Source organism: Oryzias latipes, chromosome 16 (assembly GCF_053564925.1).
Source record: "Oryzias latipes strain Hd-rR chromosome 16, Olatipes_Hd-rR_3.1".
In the NCBI taxonomy this organism is placed as follows: domain Eukaryota; kingdom Metazoa; phylum Chordata; class Actinopteri; order Beloniformes; family Adrianichthyidae; genus Oryzias; species Oryzias latipes.
Genome location: NC_136252.1, coordinates 2858362 through 2882913, shown reverse-complemented (window position 1 = coordinate 2882913; position 24552 = coordinate 2858362). Strand labels below are relative to the sequence as shown.

The window sequence follows — 24552 nt, the reverse complement described above, 5'->3', positions numbered from 1 at the left end:
CTGGTGACTTGGCATCCCGTCAGTGTCGTACAAAAACTGTGCTGCACTGTTTGTTTCTCCTCGTCCCCACGCTCACACGTGTCACATGTAACACATTGTTATAAGAAGCAGATGTTGATTTTATCGCCCGTGTCTGTGGCTCCTTCCGCAACGTCGTCGCCGTGTCACATGCGCTGGGATACTAGGACATGTTTGCATGACGTCCACACCTGTCCTCTGCAATCCAACACGCCGCTGTGACGCCCAACTTAAACTCAGACGAGTAATGTTTCAATACCTGATGAGCAGAAGGTGGATGTGAGGAGGGCTTAGCAGTGAAAACATCAATGCATAACTTAAGTAAAAGCCATCAGAACCCCTACTAGTTTACAGATTTGCTCAATAAAGAAAAAAAGAATATAAGCAAACAAATGAATTTGCCCGTGGTTATAACAGTGTAATAAGGTCATCACTTACAAGGCCGAACCTCCTCCAGCCTTCTGCTGAAGCTATCCATCATGCATTATTATGGAAAACAGAATCTGCATAAAGCAGCAACAATGCCTTGAAGAAGCTTATTTATTTATTTGTTTTTACCTTTTTAGTCACTAAGCAGCCGATCGTCAGTCGCTGATAACCAATTACAAAGTGTTTGAGCCGCCGTGGCCCCAAGGCGTGCAATCATAACCTTGGCTGAAAATTAGGGAAATGTTTCACAATTATAAATAGGGAAATGAAGACGCTCCGACAAAGCTAATGGCGACGTCTCACCTGCGTTTGTTTGTGCGTTTTGCTGCCCAAACAGACACGGGGCTTATTTATCAAAGCTGCTGCCCAACAACAAACACAGCTGACCTTGCTGGGAGGGGATGACGTCGAAAGAAGGAAATAATGCTTTTCTCAAACTCAGAGAAGTCACAGCACAGCAGCAGCATTTTAACTACACAGAAAGCTCTGGAACAGAAGAATACAAGTCTCCAATGGACCAGTAGCTCCATGACTGGCAGGATAACAGGAGCACTGGTTCCTTCTTGGCTTTCCTCTCTGCACACCAAGCAAAGAAGACAATTGTCTTTCACATCTTATTCAAACATGTCAGCACCATTTTCCTATCAACTATCAACCCCTACAGTTTGTTCTTTTTACTGTCCACTTCTAATTCTAATCGTCATTCCCCACCATTGCTATCCGGGTCCAATTCCCTCTCTTCCTTCATTTGCAAAGGACCTCTGCTTTCATCCTTGAGAAAAGCTTTAATTCAAAGTGTGATGCTGAATAAAAAAGGGAAATTTGAGAGATAGAGCAGAGGAGTAGGGAGGATATGGAATGACAGAGCAGCAGCAGCGGAGACGTTCGGGTGTCAATCAATCCGATGCGAGGGGCTACAAGAACCCGTGACTGGTGTGCGTTTGATCTGTCTTTCAAAGGGGAACCAGCGAGAAGGGCCATCACAGACGATTTGCCTCTTGCTGCAGGCCCTGGTGCCACTCTGACAGAGAGCAATCACAAGCAGGTTAATTCAACATCTACCTTCTTAATCTTTTTCCCTCTGTCTCTTTCTTTTGGTATCCTTCTGTCGACTTAGATGAAGAGCTGCTGCAGCTCCCAACTCCACCTCCCTTTTCACTCTTTTCTGGGATAGAAATGCTTCCTAATTTTACCTTCAATGTCTTTTCTAATCACTTTCTGTTGGGAGATCTTGGCCCTTCATGAGTTTGAGAAACCCTTTTTTTTGTTACAAGCCACTCTTCAAACATGCAGGCAAATTTAAACAGCCTATTTTATCTTTATTTACTCTTCCTCTTTGGTTTGATACATTATTAGTTGGACTTAAACATATCGAGTCTTTCTTTTAAGCCTTAGTCACATGCACACATTCGGGGGATTGACCCGCAGCTTTTGGGTCGTCCGGACGCTCTTGGACAGGAGCAGCCACATCTTAAGGGGGGGTGTATCTTGCAGCCATAAAAATGGAATGTACCATTATCATGCGTGTGTTAAGTCTATCGTGAAGTCTTTGTAAGGTTAATGTAAGTTACAGGCACTTATGACATACTGGTGACGCTGTCATTTGGTGCCCTTGTGCTGCACTCTCGTCGTTAGTAAAGTGCATGTATGTACTGGCTATTTACTAACAGCACAAATGATGCACACACAGAGTGTGCAGGTGACACGTTAGTCTCAGTAGGACCCCATTGGATGCCCTCGTATAGCTTTGTCCACTTTTTGCCTGTAGACAGCCCATATCCACCCATAAGGGCAGTTGTGACTAAAGCATTAGATTTCAAATAGATCATTTTTACATTATCCTCAGTTTACCATCTGAAGGGTCTAAGCTGGACATCATTTCTTGGCTTCAGCTGTTTTATTGTCAGGCTTATCAGCTTAAAGAGAAGGAAAGACAAATATACAGAAGAAGGGGTGTCTGCTTGACCAATGGCTGGCTATGCATAGGACAAACAGAGGAGAGGACACTTCAAGGTCAAAGAGTTTAGATAGTATAGAGGGCGTGTTTTGTTTAAGGGTGAAAGGGTATGAGGAATATGGAGGGAGGTGTGTTTAAAAAGCAGTAGAAGGTAAAAAGGTTGAGGCAAGAGGTTGGGAGGTGGGACTGAAAGATATCACAGAGAGATATCATAAAAGTAAATTATACCAATGCAGAAATTTTGCACAAACTTTCAAGAGTCAAAACAAGGACACATACCTTTTCTATTCACGTTCTGTGGGAAACAGCTTCAGAAAAAATTCAGTCAGGTTTCCAGTAACACCCCCCTCACCCGCTGCCTGGCCTCTTTCCCATGGTGCTCCCTACAGTCCAGCAATGTGAGGTCAGAGGGATAACAGGATAAAGGCTGTCCTCCCTGCTCCCCTGAAGGACAGGCACTCTACCGATTGGATTTGGTGGCCCTCAAGGACAAAGAGGAACACCAGGATACAAAGAAACCAATAGAAGAAGAACAAGATTTCATCTGTCTCTGTGGTCTGAGTGATTGGCAGGGATGGCTAGACCAGCAATCTTTGGGCTCTACCTCTTTGTGGCCGCACTGCCTCCATCAGCAATGAATAACAAGACTCCATCCACCAACAAAAATGCACTCAAGGCGTCCAGACAATCAGACAACAGTGGAATAATGGAGGCTGGGCAGATGCCATAGGGCGGTCAGGGGATTTGATTCAGAGGAACCACTTCAAATGTGTTGTGGGTAGAGATGTTACCACAGAACTTAAACAATCTCCTTCTTCATATTCACTGCGAAACACGACTGTTTCAATATGTGAAAGCGTCAGAACTAAGTGGACGTGTGCGACGCTTTATACCACAGAAGCATGTGAAGAAGCGCTTGTGAAGTTTTGAACTGCTCTTCAGCAAAGTTGGCAGCACTCAGTTGGGGAAATAGTGTCAGGGTTGTGTGTACGAGAGCAGTATTCAAATGCAAGCTCACAGCAGGGAAGCGGCTAGAAATAAAAAACAAAGAACTGAAAGAGAAAAATAAATAAAAAGAACTCAAGGCATTGCAGAGAAATTTAATAAGGGATTTAAGGAAGGCAACAAAAAACATGGAGGAAATGTCGGAACAACTTAGAACAAAGAGAAAGATTTGAGCAATAAAAAAATCAAACTTAAAGTAGTTGAAGGAGATGATGAATACTTTTTTTCAGGTATGCACATATGTGAAGAACCCTGCTGTGAAATATAAACAGAAAAATAGTCTTGCTTTCTCTGACCACATACACTCAAAAACATCAAAAGTTTTCTTTAGAAAATGCAACGTTTTTGAGCTTAAGTAACCTGTCTTTACAGGCTAATTCCCAAGGAAATAAACCCAATTTTAACCTAACGTCAGTAAATGCTAGAACTAGTTAAGAACTGGCCAATTTAAATGACAATATCTGTCACTTAATCAATCTATTTGAAACCCGTAGAAGCAAATTCAAAAGCAAAACATCTACAGACTGTAACAGAATTAATATGACGGGGATAAAAAAGGTCATTGATTCCATTGTTGATCCGCTAACATACATTTGTATTTTTCTTTTCAAACAGGAACTCTTCACAAAAAAGGAAAATAACCAAAGTAATTCCATTACACAAATCAGGGGACAAACATCAACTAACAAATTATAGACCAGTGTCTTTACTCTGACAATTCTCAAAAATACTCGAAGAAGCGTTCCTCACAAGGCTGGAAAATTTTGTCAAATAACATAAACTAATATCCGACGACCAATATGGTTTAAAGAGAAAAACAGATCAGCATCCATGGCGATTACGCAACTAACCGAAGAAATTATAAATGGCACTGACAAGATTGTTCATCGATCCGAAAAAGACACTATTGATCATAACATTTAGTAAACAAAGTGGAAAAATATGGAATACGAGGACCAGCATTAAAATGGTTAAACAGTTACATTAATAACAGGCAGCAGTTTGTCCAACTGGATGACTGTAAATCATCCCTGCTAAATTTAAGATGTGGAGTTCCACAAGGGTCAATATTAGGCCCCACACTGTTCATCCATTACATTAGAGACATCTACTTGCTATCAAATACGCTCAAATTCTTTTATGTGCCAGGGACACAAGTATAGTCTGTACAGGGGAGAACCTCAGGGAAATTGTAAAAATAGTAAATACAGAATTAGGGAAATTAAAACAATGGTTTGACATATAAAGTCCCACTCAGTGTTAACAAAACTAAATTCATGGTTTTTGGAAATCGCCACAAACCTGCAGATTTAGAAATAAAAGCTGCTATTGATAATCATGTTTTGGAAAGAGGGACTAAATTGAGTTCCTTGGAGTAATTATGGACGACAAAATCAGCTGGAAACCACAAATAAAGCAGGTCAGAGCTAAACATGCTAAAAGCATAGCAGTGTTGGGAAAAACGCGCCATACTCTCACTCACAAATTTACTAATATATTCATCCATAATACTACCATATTTCCAGTACAGTGTAGAAGTTTCGGGAAATACTTACAAAACAAACCTACAGTGTTTGTACGTCTTACAAAAAAAAGCTGTACGAATCATTCATGGAGTAAATGGAGTGGGTTATGGGACACACACAAACGCACGATTCCTAGTGGGGTTTATTGAAACTATGGGATCTAGTGAAACTGAAGACGGCTCTCATCATGTATAAAGCCAGATACAACTTACTTCCAATAAACTTAAAGCAAATGTTTGGAGACATAGACGGGAGTTGCAATCTAAGAAAAAAACGGAATTTCGAAAAAGCAGTGCATTCACACTTGAAAAAAGAAAAATGTGTTTATCAATTTGTGGTGGGGATTTATGGAACAGATTGGATATAGGCTTAAAAAAAGGGCAAAAGTATACAAATATTCAAAATAACTTACAAGAAGTCACTAATAGATCTTTATAAGGCCAGAAACGATAAAAAAAAAGAATGTCACTTTGTACAGTTGCCATGCATAAATTGTACCGTGAATGTTTTGTACATATCTGTAAATTGAATTATGCGCATCATTAAGTGTTGTAAAAAGGGGTGGGATCAGACTAGACTAGATCTTCAACCCACTCCTTTTCAAATATACTGTATTGTCTTATGTCTTATAAACCACTGTGTTGTTTCTTTCATGTGTGTTTGAAATAAAGAAAGAAAAGAACGTATTCCTTGAAATTGTCAACTAGTAGTTAAAAACTGCTACCCAAAAAGCATTTTTACACCGTTTGAGTTGCCTCTCTGAACGATTGTGCCTCTATGTGCCTCTACGAACGATTTATGAACGATTGCGAACTCGGCTGTTTGTGTTTATGCTGCATCTCAGCAGGAAGCAGAGAAAATATGGAAACGAATATCTTTCCTCTCCAGAATCTAACTCTTCACAGTGTTTTTTTGTTGTTTTTGCTTATGTAGCTCTGAAGAGGTTCTAAGTGTAGCTGTCCTGGTTAACCTTTTGTCTTACACAAGTCGGGACATAAACAATTACAACAGCAGAATAGAAATTTCTGCAAAGACACAAAAGTTATATTACATTTTTCTTCAAAAAAATCTGCTCATAAATAAATAAAGTGTTTTCTTCAAAGTCTTACTTCTTGGGAGACATTTCAACTGGAAAACAACTTCCATTGAGTTCTAAGGCAAAGAGCCTCCAGACATAAGGATAGAACATCAACATGCGAGGACAGGGTGTATTGGTAGAGCTTTACCTGCATGCAGGTACGCCAGGTCTGGATTTTCAATATCAGGGTGGCTATCCTTCAGGTGGTTCCTGAACTCCATGGGAGAGTTGGTTGCATAGGTACATTTGGGACAGTTGTACATCTTAACTCCGTCGTGCTTCCCCGTGTGGAGAATGTGCTTCCGGATGTTCTCCGCACAGTTGGACCTGTGGAAATCAAATGAAAAGTTTCCTTTCTGCCTCTGGAATGTACGGAGCCCGGGATCTGACATGGATAAAATATATAAATATAGCGTTCCCACAAAATAATATTTTGTTCCCACTGAATAATTAGATGCATTATGTGATTTGTGTGATGCATGATGGGATACGTAGCATGTAGCCTTCGGATGTAAAGTGACGAGTATAAAGACAAGTTCTGAATATTATTTTTCCTATTCGACCCTAAACTCCAATATCCCATACCGCAGCTGGCTGTCCGTCTAGCGGCCAACCAGCTGCGGTATGGGGAAGCAGGAAGCTTGGACATCCTAAATCTTATGATATTTTTCTTATTTTCATTGAGACAATAATAAACTGATCCTTCTTGTTTTTCTTTTTCCCCTCTTGAACAAATGTGGGCCACAGAGACAGGGAAGTAGCTACGGAAAGCGGCTTTTGCAGCAGGACAGAGACCGTACCGGGATGTGAATGAATGCAGACGTGGAAACATTATTACCAATGATTTTGTAGAGCTTTTTAGAATAAATAAATCTGATCTGTAAACATCCTCCGTGTCTTCCATGCAATGTAATGACACACACAGACAGAAATGTGAAGGTATCTGCTGTAAATTCAAGTATCGCTAACATCCATGTGTAAGAATGACGAATCACGTGAATAATTATTTCGTTTGCACAAATTATTTATTTCGAGGGAATGGAATATTATTTTGTGGGAACTGAATATTTATTATTTTACCCATGTCAGTTCCCGGCTCAGTAGGAATGAACAAAAAAGTGACTAGAAACATCTTTATACAAAAAACTTTTAAGAAAATCTGGTATACAGTTTCCATTTGATCGAAATCTTCAAATGTTGAAGGGGATGTCCATTAAGTCTGTGTGGATTTGAAGACCACTCCATGAAAATGGTGTGTTTGTTTTTAACATGCTCTTGTGGCATTTTCCTGATAATGGAGGACATGTAGAAAGAAAATTAAGCTTAAAATAGCATTTCGTATTTCTTTTTTCAAATTGTTGTGAATCGTGAGCAGATGAAAAAATGCTCCCGGAAAAAGGCCCTGCTCTGCTCCATTCTGATGCTTCACTTGCAGACAAATAGATCCATTTACGTCTTTGTTTTCCGATTTCCTAGCAGGTTAATTCAACATCTTTCTCCCCCTGACTTTCTTTTGGTCTCCTTCTGTCTACTTAGATGAAGAACTGCTGCAACTCCCAACTCCACCTCACTTTTCGCTCTTTTTGGGAGAAAAATGCTTTAATTTCACTCTCAATGTCTTTTCTAATCACCTTCTGTTGGAAGATCTTGGCCCTTCATGAGTTTGAGAAGTCTTTTTTTTTATTTACAAGCCACTGTTCAAACATGTAGGCAATAAAACTGTTTATTTTGGAAATGTTTTGCTCAGTATAGGTAATTTTATCTTTATTATCTGAGCTGGGATCTGGTTTAATATTGTACAGCTGAATAATGCTCAACCTTGTTGCACCAGCAACGTTGTGAGGGGCTGTAAGCTAGTGAAAGGGAGCGTAAACAGATGGATGATGGGATGGGTGTACTCTATATAAACGCTCCCACCCATGACTCAGAGGCAAATTTGAACTATGGCAGTTTTGCAGAAACGGCATAATCATAACTAAAAGACCATTGGGAATACTTTTTGAAATAGATCAAAAGATGATCGGAGTGGGACTTTAAGGGTGTTTGGGCTGGTCAAACGGTGAAAGCCAAGCCCAAGTTCTCCCTGGTACAGGACGGAACAATGTAGGCTGGGACAGTCGTACACGACCCTTTGGTGATTAATGATGCTGCGGGAACTGTTCCAGTCTCTGCCTTAACCCATTTATACATGGAACCCTTAGAGAAACACCCTGAATGGTCAAAACAAGCATATGATCACATACATAACCAATACAGATGTTCCAAAATTTCAGTTTTTGTCAAAATAAAACCTTAAAGACTTTGACATGACTGCACATGTGAATTCAGGAACACACGGGCTTTTCTAATATATAATACATCATACAAGCAAACACACGCAGCACAGAGTACAGTTTCATACACCTCTGCAAGCTGATGGATGGGGCACTCACGCTCAGTTTGGACCTGACATTCTTGGACAGTATAATACGCAATTACTCTCCCTTATCACCTTGGCCGGAACAATAAAGCCTCACAGGGCCATAGCTCATGCCAGCCAAGGAGCAAATTTGTGTTCACTTTTGCAGCGACACCTCTTTCCATCACAGGGCCACAGTACAGTCTGAATCCACTGCAGCCTGGAGAGCACAGCCGACCCTTACCGGGTGGTGCACATGCTGTCCAAAAGAAAAAGAAGGCCCGACTGTGGCGAGACGCTGGCTTTTCTGCTGAAGAAGGAACAATGGATCAGTGATAGATAGGCCACCATTTGCAGCCAGGTGAAAAAACAAGAACCCTTTTTCAGTTTCATGTAAACATGCGGTTCAGGACAAAAAGGAGGAGCAAAATCAACTCTTACAACTTCTGATTAAAGTTGATTAACCTAAAGTGGGAGAGGATATGTAGATGAAGATACCAGCATATTCACTACTTTGTCATTCTGTGCAACGTTAAAAGAACTTAAAATGACATGCCCGACACTGTTAAAGTGCATCAATCACTATCTCATCATTTATTTGGAATAAAAAAAACACCCAGAATTAAAAAGGTTTTTTTGCAAAGACCAAAATTCTTGGGAGGATTAGGACTACCCAGCTTTAAGGCCCGTACACACCGGGACGAATATTCGCCAGGTGTTATTCGCCAGCGTTTTTCGCCACGTCTTTTGTGTTCACACCCAGGCGATTTTCGCTGACGATGAGCCGAGCGAACATGCAATTTCATTCCCTGACATTAGATGGCGCTTAATGTAAAACAGAAATACTCCTGTACACAAGGTGGCGCTGCGCAACTTTACGCTTCTTAAAGTCGCTTTTCACTCAGAAGAAGAGAGCAAGTATTTACGCGCTTGTCAGAATAATACAAAGAAAACATGAATATTTCAAGCACCAGTAGCTCCAACTGGTACTTGGTTCGGGGATATTTTAGAATGTCCGTCATTATTGCTTCGCGGCTGTGTAGACGCTACTTGGCGTCTATCTTCTTCGCTGGTATGTGTGCTCAGCAAGGCAGTTTTGTGTTTGAGCGCCCCCAAGTTGTGTTTTACTGTAACTTCAGAAGCTCCAGACACGTGTGCAAAAGCGCCATTCTCATTGGTCGAATAGATTTCGACGCGACGCGTCGAAAAAGAAAAACAAACCCGAGGCGTTTTTTTTTTTTTGACGCTTTGGCGCGTGGCGTTTTTTCGCGTCGGTGTGCACACTCTCATTGGTGCCCTTTGTTTAGTCACGAGGCCTTAAACGTCTGCAAAAATCGCCGGCGAAATTCGTCCCGGTGTGAACGGGCCTTAAGTCTGTATTATTGGTCCTGTAATATTCGATGTATGTCCTTCTGGGACGGAAAAACCAGACCTGACTGGGAACGGTTGGAAAATCAAGCTTTCTTCCCAAATACAGTAAAGTCACTGCTATATTGTACATCAGATCTTTCTAAATTTAAATGCCAGAACCCAGTTGTATCACAGTCCCTAAAAATTTGGTCCCATATAAGAAAACATTTTAAATGGAATTTTTGTTCAGTACAAATGCCATTGACCAACAATCAAATTTATAAATTACTATCACATGATACATTTAAACAATGGGGCTCTAAAGGGATCCACTTAGTAGCAGATTTGTTCATAAATAAGACTTTCTCTACATTTGACCAATTAAAACAAAAATATAATCTTGATAACAAAGACTTTTTCAAATATTTACAGATTCGCGACCTTATTAGGGCAATCTTTCCCACCTTTCCCAGTCAACCAGAAGAAAATGTTATGGATAAGATCTTACTCAATGACCCATTGAAAAAGGGCTCAATTTCTATAATATATCATAACCTTTTTAACATTGAATGTATTGCTACATTGGATCATCTGACAGAAGCCTGGAGTTTGGACTTGAAAACAACAATTATGGAGGAACAGTGGATAAAAGCACAGCAACGAGTTCACTCCTCATCCATATGCAGCAGACATGGTTTAATCCAGTTCAAAATACTTCATAGACTTCACTTGTCCAGAAAAAAACTATCAAGAATGTTCTCAGGAGTGGACTCTTCATGTGAACGTTGTGGACACGCTTCTGCCTCACTGTCCCACACATTCTGGGACTGCAACAAAATCATTCCTTATTGGACCAAAATATTTGAAATGTTGTCTCTAATACTTAAGGTTAAGTTAGCATTGGACCCTATAACAGGATTATTTGGAGTGCCAACTACTGGAATTTGCTTAAACAGTAAACAAAAAAATGTCTTGAACTATGTTACCCTATTGGCTAGACGTCTAATCCTACTTTTTTTTTTTTTGAAATGGTTTATTTCAAGCAATCAAATAGAAATAATACACAAAAACAATATAATCATCAGTTATACATTCATACAGTAACTAATCAAACTTAGGATAATTAGACATAATTAATAAATATTGCTTGAAAGGGAGTGGAAGGAAGCGAACTTATATAATCTCACCCCGTTATACTATAACCATTTTATTACATGATTTATCAATATCCGGTTCCTAGGTTTTATCAGACAGAATTAACAATCATAAGGTATCAATAAAGCACATGACAAAGATGAATTACTTAAGTACTACGTCAAAAATAACTATTTTAGAAATCAACATGGCAAATGCAGCATCTGAAATATATGCAAATTATGTTACTTTTAAAAGTCATTCATATGCTTTAAAACATAATACTATATCAGTAAAATAGACACAACACTGTTTCAGGAATTTTCATAGCAAAATTTCATCAAGTATCAAAAGATAAAAACATGTGCAAAGTTATGCTACATTAGGAACGATTTTTGAATCAATTTATCAATTTTAGGAGCTAGTGAAGTAATATCATCAAAAGTCAATCAATTTTACAATTTTCAATAAGTGATTAATCATTTGTTTTACTTTTTTTAAAATTATTTTGTATTTTTATTTTATTTTTTAAAATTTTTTTATAATAAAGAAATGCTGTAGGGGAAGAGTAAAAAGGGTCCATAACTGTCGATTGTCCAAGGTTGGTATTTCTTCTTTTACTGATAACAGCTGATCTCCTGGGTTCAAAACAGAGTTTATAGTTCTCTTCGATGTTATGACTGCAGACATTAGATTCAGGTCCATATCCTTCTTCAGCTGAAATCAGCTGCTGTGAAAGTTGAGGTCAAGTTGTCTGCAGGTCAGAACTCTGCTGTTATTCAGGTTACGTCAGACATACAGAGAAAGTGATGATTCCAGGTGTCATATTTCTTGAAATTATTTGGCTCTTTGATTTATTACTCCACGTTGTTTCAGACGACCGTGATCAAACACTTCTCAAAGTCCGTCATGGTGCTCACGACCAGAACCTTGGCCCGGTCCTCTGGACCGAGTGGTTTGACGTAAATCCTGCAGCCTTTAACCCAAGTGTTCTCAATCTGCTCACGCTTCCTGAGAAGCCGTGCATGTTTTGAGATTTCAGCATTCCTTCTTGTCAGATGGTCGTTCAGATAAACAGCAGATCCTCTGAGATTTTTGCGTTGATTCATCAGAGCTAGCTTGTGTTTGTGATTCACAAACCTGATGAGGATCGCTGGTTTATCCGTCTCCTTTCTCCTGGGGAGCAGGTGGCAGGTCTCGATGGTATTGAGATCCAGGGAAATCCCTTTAGATGTGAGAAATGAATGTATTTGCTGTTCCAGAGACACTGCATCGATCTCCGTATTAGAACTTCTAGCTACGCTAGCGCTAGCATTAGCAGTGCTTGCTCCTGCTGCATTCAGCTTCGCTCGAGGCTTGATCGGTAATCCAGTGAGAATGACATTATTCATCCTTACTTGCTGATCCACATCGTCCAGTCTTTTCTCCAGAATCTTGACCCGGTTTTCTCGCTGCTCGTTTTGAGCCCGAAATCTTCGGAACTCTTCCATCATATCCCAAAGGGGCGTTAGCTTAGCCGACACTTGATCCATAAAACTTTTCAGCGTTTCTTGAATAATGTCAAGAGTCTTTTTGAGATCTTCATATTCCTGGGGTTTCTTCGGGGGCATGGTCAGCTCTCTTTTTTGGAGAAAAATCAACTTTTTAAGTAATTTGAAGATAGTTGTATTCGCAGAGAGGCACGCCACGCGTCCTGCTGTGTAACCCCGGAACTTAATTGGAAAAGCAAATTTCCCCAACATATCTTAATTTGATAAGAAACATAATGCAATACTTACATTTAGAAAAGATTAAATTTTCATTGAAACAGCAAGAAAACCTTTTTTTTGAAACATGGCAACCATTTATTGACTATTTCAACAGTATATAGACAAGTCAACCCCCCATTTAAACACATAACACAAATCTTTGGTTTTTTTTTGTTTTTGTTTTGTTTTGATATTGTACTGTCTGTATTGTTTGCTGAAGAAAAGAATTAATAAAAAAAAAAAAAGTGCATCAATCACATCATTCACACCAACATCATTGACATTTATTTTAAACTGACACAACAATAAAGATGTGAAGACACCCTGTAGTAAATTGGTTTAACTCATTTAAAAAGGGTTTCCAGGTTTGGAGCTTCTTTATTTTATACCACTTGCGCTTAGGTTTCTTGAAACAAATGAAGACAAAATAAATCTTGCAAAATGCTACCACCAAGTTATTCTCGTGTTCTCCTAATCGCCTAATCTAGGAAAAAATTTGCCATTATGGTTTAAATGCTCAAATGAGAAATAATGATGAGGAACATAAAAAAAATAGAAAACAAAGAAATTGTACTCTAGAATGAAGTGGAATTTAAAGCCAGTAGATTTCAAAGATCTCCGTTGGCTGGCTGCTGTCTAGGACTGTCACACAGGAAACCTGCGTTTGCTTCCAGGACGGGCAATGAGCTAAATCCAGTCTGGGTCCTTAGGCAAAAGCCTTCACGCTGTTGCCTATCTGGGTCTCTCGGAGCCTTTAGAATGCAGGGTTGTGTCAGGAAGGGCATCCTGCGTAAAAACTCTCTGTTAAACCACCTGTGTGAATCAGTGAAGCTGATTGGCTTTTGCGACCCCTAACAGGACGTGCCGAAAGGTAAACAACACGTGCAACAATGATCCTCAAAAAAACAACAGTATAAATGAGAAAGATACACTACAGCTTCAGTAATATAAATATTTTAAATGCTGTTTATGTACAGGTCACCCAAGTGAAAAGTGGGTAAAAGTTCATCAAACACACTAAAGAAAAATCTTTATACTAATGATTAGCAAACTCTTTAGCTCACTGAAAACCACTAAGCACTATATATCTGCATAACATAGTAAGTTTTAAATAGTAATAACAAATAAATATAAAGAGAATTATTATATTCTACAGAACCTTCAGATTTGGGTTTTTGCTGAATTTGACTTTATTTCTGGAAAGACCATCAGGAATGTTGTTTACATGATTTGACCTTGTTCAGGATCAGCTCAGACTAGAGTGCTTAATATCCCATTTCAGTCATATTATGATCTGTTGTAAAATCGTGCCCAGTGGTCTCTTAATTATGATTATGCCGTTTTTGGGCAAAATGTAAAAATCTGTCATTTTCTAGGACCGAGTATCTACAGAGCGCCGGCACATTGGACATTCACCTCTAAGTTGTGGGCGGGACTGTCGGCGCAGAAGTAATCCTGTGCTCATTTCCCATCATGCTTTTGTTTGCACTCTCTCTCTTGCTAGCTTACAGCCCGTCACAACGTCAACCAAACATTATCCGTGCAAAAAAAAATGGCGAGCAATCTTGGAGCTATCCAGCCGTACACTTTTGAGCCCGAGGCCAGCTCAAACGAGAAGAAAAATACGTCAATAGATCTATTTGGAGCAGAGCAGGGAGCTTGCAGCTTGCCATGGTAGCTACTATGTCACAACTACGATCTTTTTCCAACAGTAGTTTTTGGCCTTCTCCTGATTCACAACGATTTGACTAAAAAAATACTCAGAAACAAAATTTTAAGCTTAATTTTCTTTATGTATGTCCTCCATGCAACAAAAGGTCTGCATTTGCAGTAATCTTCTTTGCTGAAATCTCCTTACCAAACTAGATCAGGCTAATAGAGAACCGACAGCCGTCTGCTGACGCTGCTTTAGACAGAGTTTACCATTACAAGCTCATAAATTTGGCAAACAATAGTTCCAAAAACTGAACCCATCTTCTGTTCCAAACTAGGAGCATAAATAGATAAAATAGAAAGCAGAACTAAAAAGGCTCTAAAGAGAGCGCGGGTGGATTCCTGGAGGGGGGGGGGTTCTATCTCTCAGATATGGTAATTGTGTAATTGTGGTATTAAAACAACACAATGTGCGTTTAGGAGTCAGCAGGTGCCACAGTTAGTGAAAGCCCACACCAGCCCTCCTACTATACACTGTATTAATTAGTCCAACATGCTCCCAACTTCCTCCCCCACCTATGCACTCAATATGGGATTCAGCCATACTGATACTCAACAGATGCATCACCTTTTCTCACCTCCTTTCAGCCTTTCCCTCTTTAGCTCTCTCTATTCCATATTCCTCCTCCAGTCCCTGCCTGCTAATAGGCCAGCAGTTGAAGAGAAAAGCCTCATTGTATAAGATTTCAATTGGATTTATTTTCTTGTTGTTTTAAAAATATTTAGAGGGGGTTTCCTCGGATCGATTGCTCTGTCTGGATCCTATATGTGCACCGACTCTCACTGTTGCTAACGTGTGCAGGGATGGTCATCCAAAAAGGCCTGTTCCACTTAAAATAAACCAGCATTCAATAGACAATCCTGAAAGCACGACAGAAGCTGGGCATCAATTAGACACTCAAAGATGCCACTGCGACTTTACACAATAGTAGTGGAAAAATGTACTTATTGTTAACAATAACACTGCTCCTTGAACGCTAAAGTTACGATTATTTGCAGCTTGTTTAAAAAAAGCTGTAGCAACATCAGATAGACACCATTAATTGACAGCCAGGACTCCCAGTGCAGTATCATTAGAATATTCTTTTTTTATTTCCCAACTATAATTATCTCCCTCTATTATCCATCTCCCTCTGAATAGTAGATGAGTGGCATTTGATAGATCATTTACTCGCTACTCATTTACATGCATTTCAGGGACAGCCTTGATGGATACAACATAGATGACATCCATAACATTTACCAGCCATATTATAACTGCACACATCACTGTGTGTGTCTGCTATTCTCTGAAAGAGACAAATGTCAGTCAGAAACTTTCTTCATTTGGCCTGGACGGCAATATCCCCGTTTATTCAACGTCTAGTGTGTACTGAATGAGAAGATGCAGCATCTTGAAGCCACCAGAGAGCTTTTAAACCTGGGAATAAAAGCAGGCCAAAGGTGCAGACCCCTAAAGATGCAGAGGTTCTCCATCTTCAGGTTTGTTAGCCAGCGGGGCGTTTTACAATCACCCTATTACCCCAACCTCTCTTGCTGCTTCCTCCCTTCTGGGCCCCTCTGCATCCCAGGGGCCACTAAAATGTTAATTGGGCTTCTAATTTACTGTTTCATTTGCTGCTACCTGTAATGATCATAGTGTTACAGCCGGGGAACAATGGGGGTAGGAGCATTCGGCTGGTTCATACTGATAGAAGGATTATTCCACTAAATGCACATTTACCAACTATTTTTACTAGTAAATAGAAACCCAAATAACATTTTCCGTAGATACAAAATAGAACATGAATGTACTGTTTAACAGTTTCATTCCCGTTTATAGTTGTCCTTTATTTTTGTGATTATTCCACCCGTTAGTTTCCAGCTGCAGTCAGAATATTTGGACAAACGCAGTGAGTCAGCCGACAGAAAACCTGCTCCAAAACAGTTGAGCTAGAAGCCCTAAAGACCCTAAATGTGATATAATCCTGTGAGAAATTCAGAGTATTGGCAATAGCCTTTCCCTTTGCTGTTTGCTGAACTGCACATAACAGACAGAGGAAATGAGTCAAGTGCTCCACTGCAGTAAAGCAGGTGTAGCAAGCTGCTGAAATGATTTTGTCACAGAGGGGAAAAAACGAATGAGTACATCTAAAACCAATGATGGGTTTAGATCATTCCCTTTCACACTCTTCTGCCACGATCTGACGAGGAAGGGCGGGATGAGAGGAAGAGGGAGCGACGCAGGGCCAGAGAAACCGACAGCTCCAGAGAGGGGGAGATGTGCAACGCCAGCCAAAACTTTTTCAATTTCACCGACAATTTCCTGTGTAATTACTGATGTGGTATGATGGTGTTTTAATGACAGGGACCTGCCAGTGACAGCGACATTGTGTGTGAGGTTCAGAGGGAGATTGTGTGTGTGTGTGTTGATGATGGCAGAGTGATGAGATGGAGCCATGCTGTGGAGATTAGACCTGTCTGCCCTCCACCACTCCCACCAACAACACACACACTCAGATAGTATCATTAGCGGCACTCTCTGCCTGTCCAAACTACCTTATAACACCACCTGCTTTCTCACTATCACACACACTGACCCCCCCCCCCCAATACTTGCCCTCCAACCCAACCCATCAACCCCCTGATCATCAGTGTCATGGCTGCAGCCATCAGCGCCGCCAGCCGTGCGCAGGCCAATGAGCCGGTACCTGTAGTCGCACCAGGGGCAGCGGTACGGCTTCTCCCCGGTGTGAACGCGCTTGTGCCGTGAAAGGTGGGACTGGGTGGTGGAGGCAAAGTTGCAGAGCTTACACTTGAAGGGTCTCTCTCCTGTAGAAAACAGATAAGAACCAGATAGTAGGGGTCAGACTGAAAGCATTGAGATTCTTTTTTTTTTATTAAAAAAACAGTCATCTATAAAAAGTTGGAACAAAGAGTAGACAGATAAGTTACAGAAAAGTTGCCAAAAGCCTTTCAAGTTTCGACATCAAAGCCTATTTGAATAGAAAATGAACCTCCAAATTTCCGTTCAATCCGTTTGTCCAACATAAATAAGAGCAGACTATTATCATGCCTTGTTTTTCAAAGTCAGACATTACCACAGACCTGGATTTAACCGGCCCCACTATGGGATGCAGATAGAAAATCAGGGGGGCATGTTTGGGTGTGCTGAGAGTTTGGGATGTCATATCCTTAAGAGCCCCTAAAATTCTTGATATCATCATATCTGTTCATCTCCATATCATCTATCTTCTCCTTTGATCTATTTGTCTTACACGTTTTATGCTGAATGCTCTTCCTGACACTACCCTCTGCATTTACCGGGCTTGGGACAGGCACAAGCCGGACTCTGGTTGAGGCTGCATTTATCCGTTTTTTTCTTTTTATGTCTGTTCATTTGGGGGTGGGGGCAGGCCTGGATCTAGCCTTTCTTTTGTGTCCTTTTTGCATTAAAGATGTAAAGTGAGGAACAGTATTAGAGAAGTTGCAGCACCAACAAGCCTCCATGGCCTCAGGCACACACTGACACTTGCATGACAACAGGCTCACAACTGAATCAGTGAAACTGACACATGCCAGCAGCAGAGGGGAGCACAGAAATGGAAGGTTTTACAGAGAAATGGCAGGAAAATCTGAAAGAATGAGAGCTTAAATTAATATTTATAACAGCATCCTTGATGGTTGACAGTTAAAGACAGTTTTTGTTTTACTATCTCAATGTCAAAATTTAAAAAAAAGAAGGAAAAACCTCTCGTTATTGACAGCTTATCTGTAAAACGCAATTTCCATAAGCGACAGAATGACACAGTGAAATGATAACTGAAATTAAAAATCTCAGATTCAGTCAGCCATGCTGGTACACATGCCTATCACTGACAGCGGCGTGTCACGCTGACGTGCGTGAGCGTGGCTGTGGGAGACAAGATACAGCCAAACAGGCTCGGTTCAGATCTCAGTGTCAATTATGATCCAGGGAAAGGAAAGTTCGGTGTTGGGGACGTGGTTTGTGCGTGCAGAGGAGTTCAGGACGTGCGTCGCCGCCTTACCTGTGTGTTGGCGTCTATGTTTGGTGAGGGCGTGTTTCGTGCCGCCCGCAAAGCCACACAGATCACACAGATAAGACTTCTCTCCTGTGGAGATAAAGAGAGAGAAGGAGGGTTGGGTTGAATACATAAAAAAAGAAAAAGCATGAGTGGGCTTTAAGTGAGGGCTCATCAAGTTCTACTTGACATATTTGAGTCTTGAGTCCTCTGAGTGGGTAAATCTGAGAGTTGATATTAAAAAACTGCACTCAGCAAGACAAAAGAAGAGAAATAGAGAAATGGGAAGAAATTTGGTAAAGAGGAAAAAAAAGGCTCAACAGATGAGAAGATGGTCCAGTTGGCAAACAGATGAACCAAGCAGAAGTCACAGATCACTAGTGAAAATCCATCACGGCTCCCATAGCTAACTAATTCCTCCAATCAGATGGATCCATGTAAATATGTCAAATGGGGGACGGGAAATTGCCAGTGTGGTTTATTGACTGTGATAAAATCTGAAAAGCACCGCTGAACATAATTACATACTTGTCAGAGCCATAAAAATTAGCTTTATTATCAATGGGATGGTTTTGTACAACTTCATTTGGGGCGATGCCTTCCAGATGGGGAGCATGGAGAGCTTTTTTACTCTCCCGCTCTCTTCTCTGCATCTGGCTCTGTCGTTAACAGCATGATGGTCCCCCTTTCTGCCTGCCGCTGCACACAGGCGGCAGCGGCGGCAGCGGCGGCTCGTGGAGCAACATTTGTGATAAGACTCGCTCTGGGAGACGAGCGCGCACTTACGAAACGGACAGATGTCCGTGCAAATCTGCGCAGAAACCGAACTGCATGTGGCGAGAGCTGCACATGCATGGAAACCAGGCTTTTTAACAGCCATCCATGCTGTGCATGCATGTTCCTCTGGTGCAGCTCAGATCCCCATCGCCTACATATTCATAGACGTGCCGCCGCTGAGATGCAGCTCTTGCCGCCAAACACAGCATCACATTCGGGGGACTTCTCCAGCTGGGCCTCAGTGGCGCTCTGCTGTTCTTCTGCACAGATAGATGCTCTCGCCGAGTCCACAGAGGCAAAGCGACAAACTTTTAAAGACGCTTGACTGCGAGAGGAAAGCCACTTAAAACAGGAAACAAAGCCCGAAAAACTCACAGTTTCTTTAAAAGAAAGCCTTACTTCTGATGAACAAGCTTTCCAACTAAAAATGACTGTTTGATCCTTGATGACAGATGATAATAATTAATTTGAATGAGGTAAAAATTAGAAAATGTGAATCAACACAAACAGAACTGAGCGTATATGTATGTTCTCAAATGCATAAGTTTAAAGTTGATAAAATCCCATTCTTGTCTGTTCTGTAATTATTGATGTTTTTATATATATTTCATAGGCAATAGATAAGTTAAGTCTAGTGATTTGACCTGCTTTTATTCAGCAGTATTAGTTTCAGTCTTTCTGAGATTATCTATTTTATTTTTAACGAACAGCCTATATTCTGATTTTTATGGACTAAACTGACTAAGGTTGACAATTCGTCTTCTTTAACTTTATTTTTACATCATTAAAGTCTATATTACATATTATCAGCACTAATTTAAATGTGAAATGCTTTAAGGAACATGTGTCTCTTTATGTCATGTTTTCTACTTCCGTAGGTTTTACACAAAAGAAAACAACCTTAGAAGTAACATAAGAGTCCTAATGATTACTACTTAAGACAGTAACATTGAGGGTAATGGGATTACTTCTAAATAACTATAATCCATCAGAAATAAGTATATTACAGTTAAGAGTAATTTACACAACTCTGTTCTTGAGTAATCATTAATTTTTTGCTTTTGCATTGTAGAAAAAACAAACAAACCGTCTTCACTGTATTTTATCTTAGTGTATGTATTGCATTTACTGAAATAAAATAAAAAAACTTTAAAAAACTCACACTATGATCTGTTTAGTGTCTGTCCGATTGATCCTCAGAGATACTTTCTCTAATTTGAAGATCATTAGGACTTTCCCTCTTGCAGCAGTAATCCATCATTTTTGTATTTATTCAACTTTTGCTTTTATTTGATTATTTTCCATTCTAATAAAATATTTCCAGCTCTGCTTGGTGATTCACCAACATTCAGATGTTTTCTCTCTGACATATCTGGAATTCAGCAGCAAATGGCTGCTGCTCAACATGTCAACTATCTGATGGTAAATTCTCTGTAAAAGTTTATCTTAAAGATAAACTAACAAGGCACATTTAATTTTTAAGAGTGTATTAATGATTGATGCTCATAGTCAATTTTAAGGCCCTACTTTGAAAGAAACTGCTGGAGAATTGGCCTCACCTTTGACCCCTAGTTTTTTAGAGACTGCTACTAAATTGCTGCAACTCATCTGATAAACTTCTTTCCTTTGATTATGAACTGGCGTCTTATTTCTGATCCAAAGGTGAACCCAATGCATCTCATCTTCCCCTAAAATCAAGTAAGAATTTACAGTAAAACCTACGTTTTTGGCATCATTTAATTGTGGGATAAAGTTTTGAGGATGAAAAAATCTTAATTTACATTTACAAAGCCTTTCATTAATTACAAATTTGCCACCTGTCCAGGGACTACAGATGAAAAAAAGCCTTTTGGCTAACGCTGGTACATTTGCAGAAAGGCCTTTTAATGTGCAATGTCCCTGTAAAATAAATAAATAAAATAAATACATGCATATAATTACATTTATTAATACAAATAAATAAAAACTTTGTGACCTGTAAGCTTTTACACAACATTACTGAATTTAGTTTGAACATTTATGGTTTTCTTCACTGAAAATGATGATGTATATAATGTTCATACATTAAAAACCAGAATAATGATACAAAAGAACTTTTATTACTAGTCCAAACTTGTCGTCAGTAACTAATCATCGAGTCAAATCAAACAGCAGTCACTCCTCCCCTCCTTCCCATCTCTCATTACGCCCAACGCTACAAGACCCCACCGCAGGAAAATCCATAGCCATCGATCCCTCTGCCCAGCCGCGGTCGCCACAATTATTCTAGAGGAGGAAACGCGGCCGATAAATTACATGTGTGCTTTTCATCTGCAGTTCTGCAGAGTTGAGCGCTCAGGAGACCTGCATGGGAGGAGAGCAAGGAGGGAGCAGGAGGAGTGACTCGCTGCTGTCAACACTGCATGATCCGGCTGAGCGGAGCTTCTGTCTATCGTGTGGAATTGACCAAAATGTTGTTTTAGTCATGTGGACGTCAACCTGTTTTAATCCACAAATTGGAGTCCAGTTGATGGGGCCATAACCACAACATTGACTTAGAGACCACATAAAAAAAGCACATCTTTCCCTGAAAGCGTATCTACTACTTCTGCTTCTACACTGAGAGCTCTTCAAACTTTTAGGAATTTGAACACTGCCATCACCTCTTTTGTTCTTGTTATGCGTTTCCACCCTCCAAACCTACTGGAATTAAATAAACCAGGCACCAAAAAAAACTTTAAAGTCAAAATATACAACCTTTCTTTGCATGTGTGTAAGAATATATGTATGTATGTGTGTGTCTGTGTGTGTTTTAAACAACCCCGGAGGAGTCTGCACGCAGCTATAATTGCCTCCCTCATTAGTTATGTTTTAGCAGAAGCGGATGGGAGGGCAATTAATTTTACCGCTTAATTTTTGACACGGAATCCGCTGCTGTATTGATGCGTTCACCATTTTGGGTCTCATTTTTCAGAGAAATTAATTGACAAAGTGTGAAGATTTATCAGCATATCGCCAGATTAAGCGACAAACTGAGGCAATAAGGAAATCAATTGTGACCCTGTTGCTGTGCTCTGCTCCCCTCCCCACACCAGCGTCCCACTCCCCCCCCCCCATCCTCGACACCCAGGAGCCTGGGAAAAAAGCTGGGTGGGTCAGATATGGTGCGCTAATTTATTTATTCCAGCCGCTCATTCATCAGCCGTTACAAATGACCCTGGCGTATGACGACCACTGAAGCCCCTGTCACTGCGCTTCTCCCCCAAACCCCCCCTCAGACATGACTGCTGTGTGGGGAGTGATTAGCATAAAAAACATACAAATCAAAGAGGAACAATGAATCCTGCAGTCTGGAGGAGAGAGGAGGTGTTAACTTTACCCTAACCCTTTTTCCAGGAAGTAAACCAGGGAACGCAGCAAAATGATGCATTCAAGGAACGTGAGTGTGTCGGGTTTTTTGTTGTTTGTTGTGTTTTTTTTAAATGACACGATTTTGTAGCATGTGACTTTGCTTTATTCTACTTAACCTGCTGGCTTTGTGGGAAAAGACTAGGTTAAAAGGAGCATTAGGCATAATAATAACAAGAACTAGTTACTAGAAATATTTAGGAACCTGTCCAAAGCTTTACATTCATTCTGCCAAACAGTTTTCAACAATAAAATAATAGTCACACAGTAAATGTTGACTTATTTTTGGACTAAATGCTTATGAAAAAAATGAGGATAATGAGAAGTGTTTCTTCTTCGTGAAGCCTTTCAATACATATTTTTTTGTGTATTTCAACATTTGATTCAAATTTACCTCAAGACAACAGAATCTTGGGAGCAAAAATTTTTATGATAAATTCACCAAAATTAATAGAAAGACAACATCAATGTCTTTTTAGAACTTTACGGTAAAAGACAAACTAACAAACTGAGGAAGTCAAGAATAAAGCCAATTATGAAATAACAGATGAGGAGAATGAACTCCAGGTGTGTCAACCAATGTCTGTAGTATTATGTTGTGTGACAGCAAAGCACCAACACTACTGTCCATGTCTGCATTTAACCTGTAAACCATCTGCTCTGTGTCCACTGAGAAGTCTTTCAGAATGAGTTGACAGTGTCTGTCAATCAAACCAAACAAGGCGGAGACACTTTTGTGATTGGCTACTCCTTTACTCAGACATAAGCAGCAGCACCCTGACTACATCGATTGTAGTTGCTTAAGCAAACGTGACGGTGCAATGCACACCCTTCAACACTAGGGGGAGTATGCACCTCAACACATCGCCAGTGTTGCCAGATTGGGCGGTTTTGGTTCCAAATTTGCGGGTAGGCATAATTTGGGCGGTATTAGGGTCGGTTCAATGTTTTTTTCCTCATGAGAATATAAAAGCGGACTAAGCTGGGTGGCTGTTGGATTGCCGCTAATCCTCTATGTCCTGGAGCTGCGTAAACGGACCAGGCAGAGATGCGTAATGGCCCGGTTCTGTCATATAACCTGTTGTTGAGGGTTTGCCGCCCCGCCTGTCCAAAATAGTGTTCTTTAAAGCTTGACGCTGCGCCTGTGTGTGGGAGGAGCTACCAGCTAATGTTTTTAGGCTACATGGAGCGGTGTCTGTGTTTATCTCACTTACAATACATGGAAGACACTGAAAATGTTGAGAGATCAGGTTTATTTATTTTGAAAAGTTCTACATGGTAATCATGTTTCCATGTTTGAGTCCATGAAATCATTCAGAGATTCTGAGTCTGAACTATCTTTTATTTTGAAAAATTAACAGTCCATTATAACAGTTGTGTAATGTTGATTGTCCTTATTTTATATATACCGTATTTTCTTGACCACAAGGCGCACTTAAAAATTGTAAAAATGTACGGAGCGCCCTATGGTGCGGTGCGTCTAAGGTGGTGTTGCGTGACTTCGGTAAAGAGGACGCAGGAGAGGACAGCATGAGACCGGTAAGGAGGGAAGTGAGGACATAAAAGAAGACACACCCCAAATGGTAAAAACGTGCATGTATGTGCATTAACAGAACATTGTTTTGGAAACCCTGAAAATGCTGCATAGAGAGACGCTTATGAAGCTCAGTTTAAACTGCAAGCTATCAGCTACGCGGAGAAACATGGGAATCGAGCAGCTGCCAGAGAATTCAAGATGAATGAATCCATGGTTCACAAGTGGAGGAATCTGGAAAATGAACTCCAACACTCAGAAAGCTAATGTCAGCAGAGCTGTGCGGATGTCGCAGAAATACGTCATCTTTCTAACTGGCACACCACAGAGCGGGTATCTAGGAATACGAGTGGATTCCCAGGGATCAGCTGATGTGCGTTTACAACAGACTCATTCTGCTGAAAAAGCTCATTCTGAATTATATAAGTCATTCTGAAAAAACAGCAACGTGAAATAAAAACAAAGCTACTTTGGAA

At 40.3% G+C, this 24552-nt stretch overlaps 1 protein-coding gene across 2 annotated transcripts in view; it reads right to left on the bottom strand.

Annotated features, from left to right (window-relative positions):
* znf407 (zinc finger protein 407) overlaps positions 1–24552 on the bottom strand; it is a 180618-nt gene that overhangs the window by 58369 nt on the left and 97697 nt on the right. For both annotated transcript variants that reach the window (XM_011473345.4, XM_078932882.1), the window contains exons 7-9: positions 18385–18468; positions 17047–17167; positions 6162–6340 (exon numbers count right to left, since the gene is read on the bottom strand). In XM_011473345.4, coding sequence (XP_011471647.1) covers positions 6162–6340; positions 17047–17167; positions 18385–18468 — 384 coding nt within the window. The remainder of the gene's footprint in view (positions 1–6161; positions 6341–17046; positions 17168–18384; positions 18469–24552) is intronic.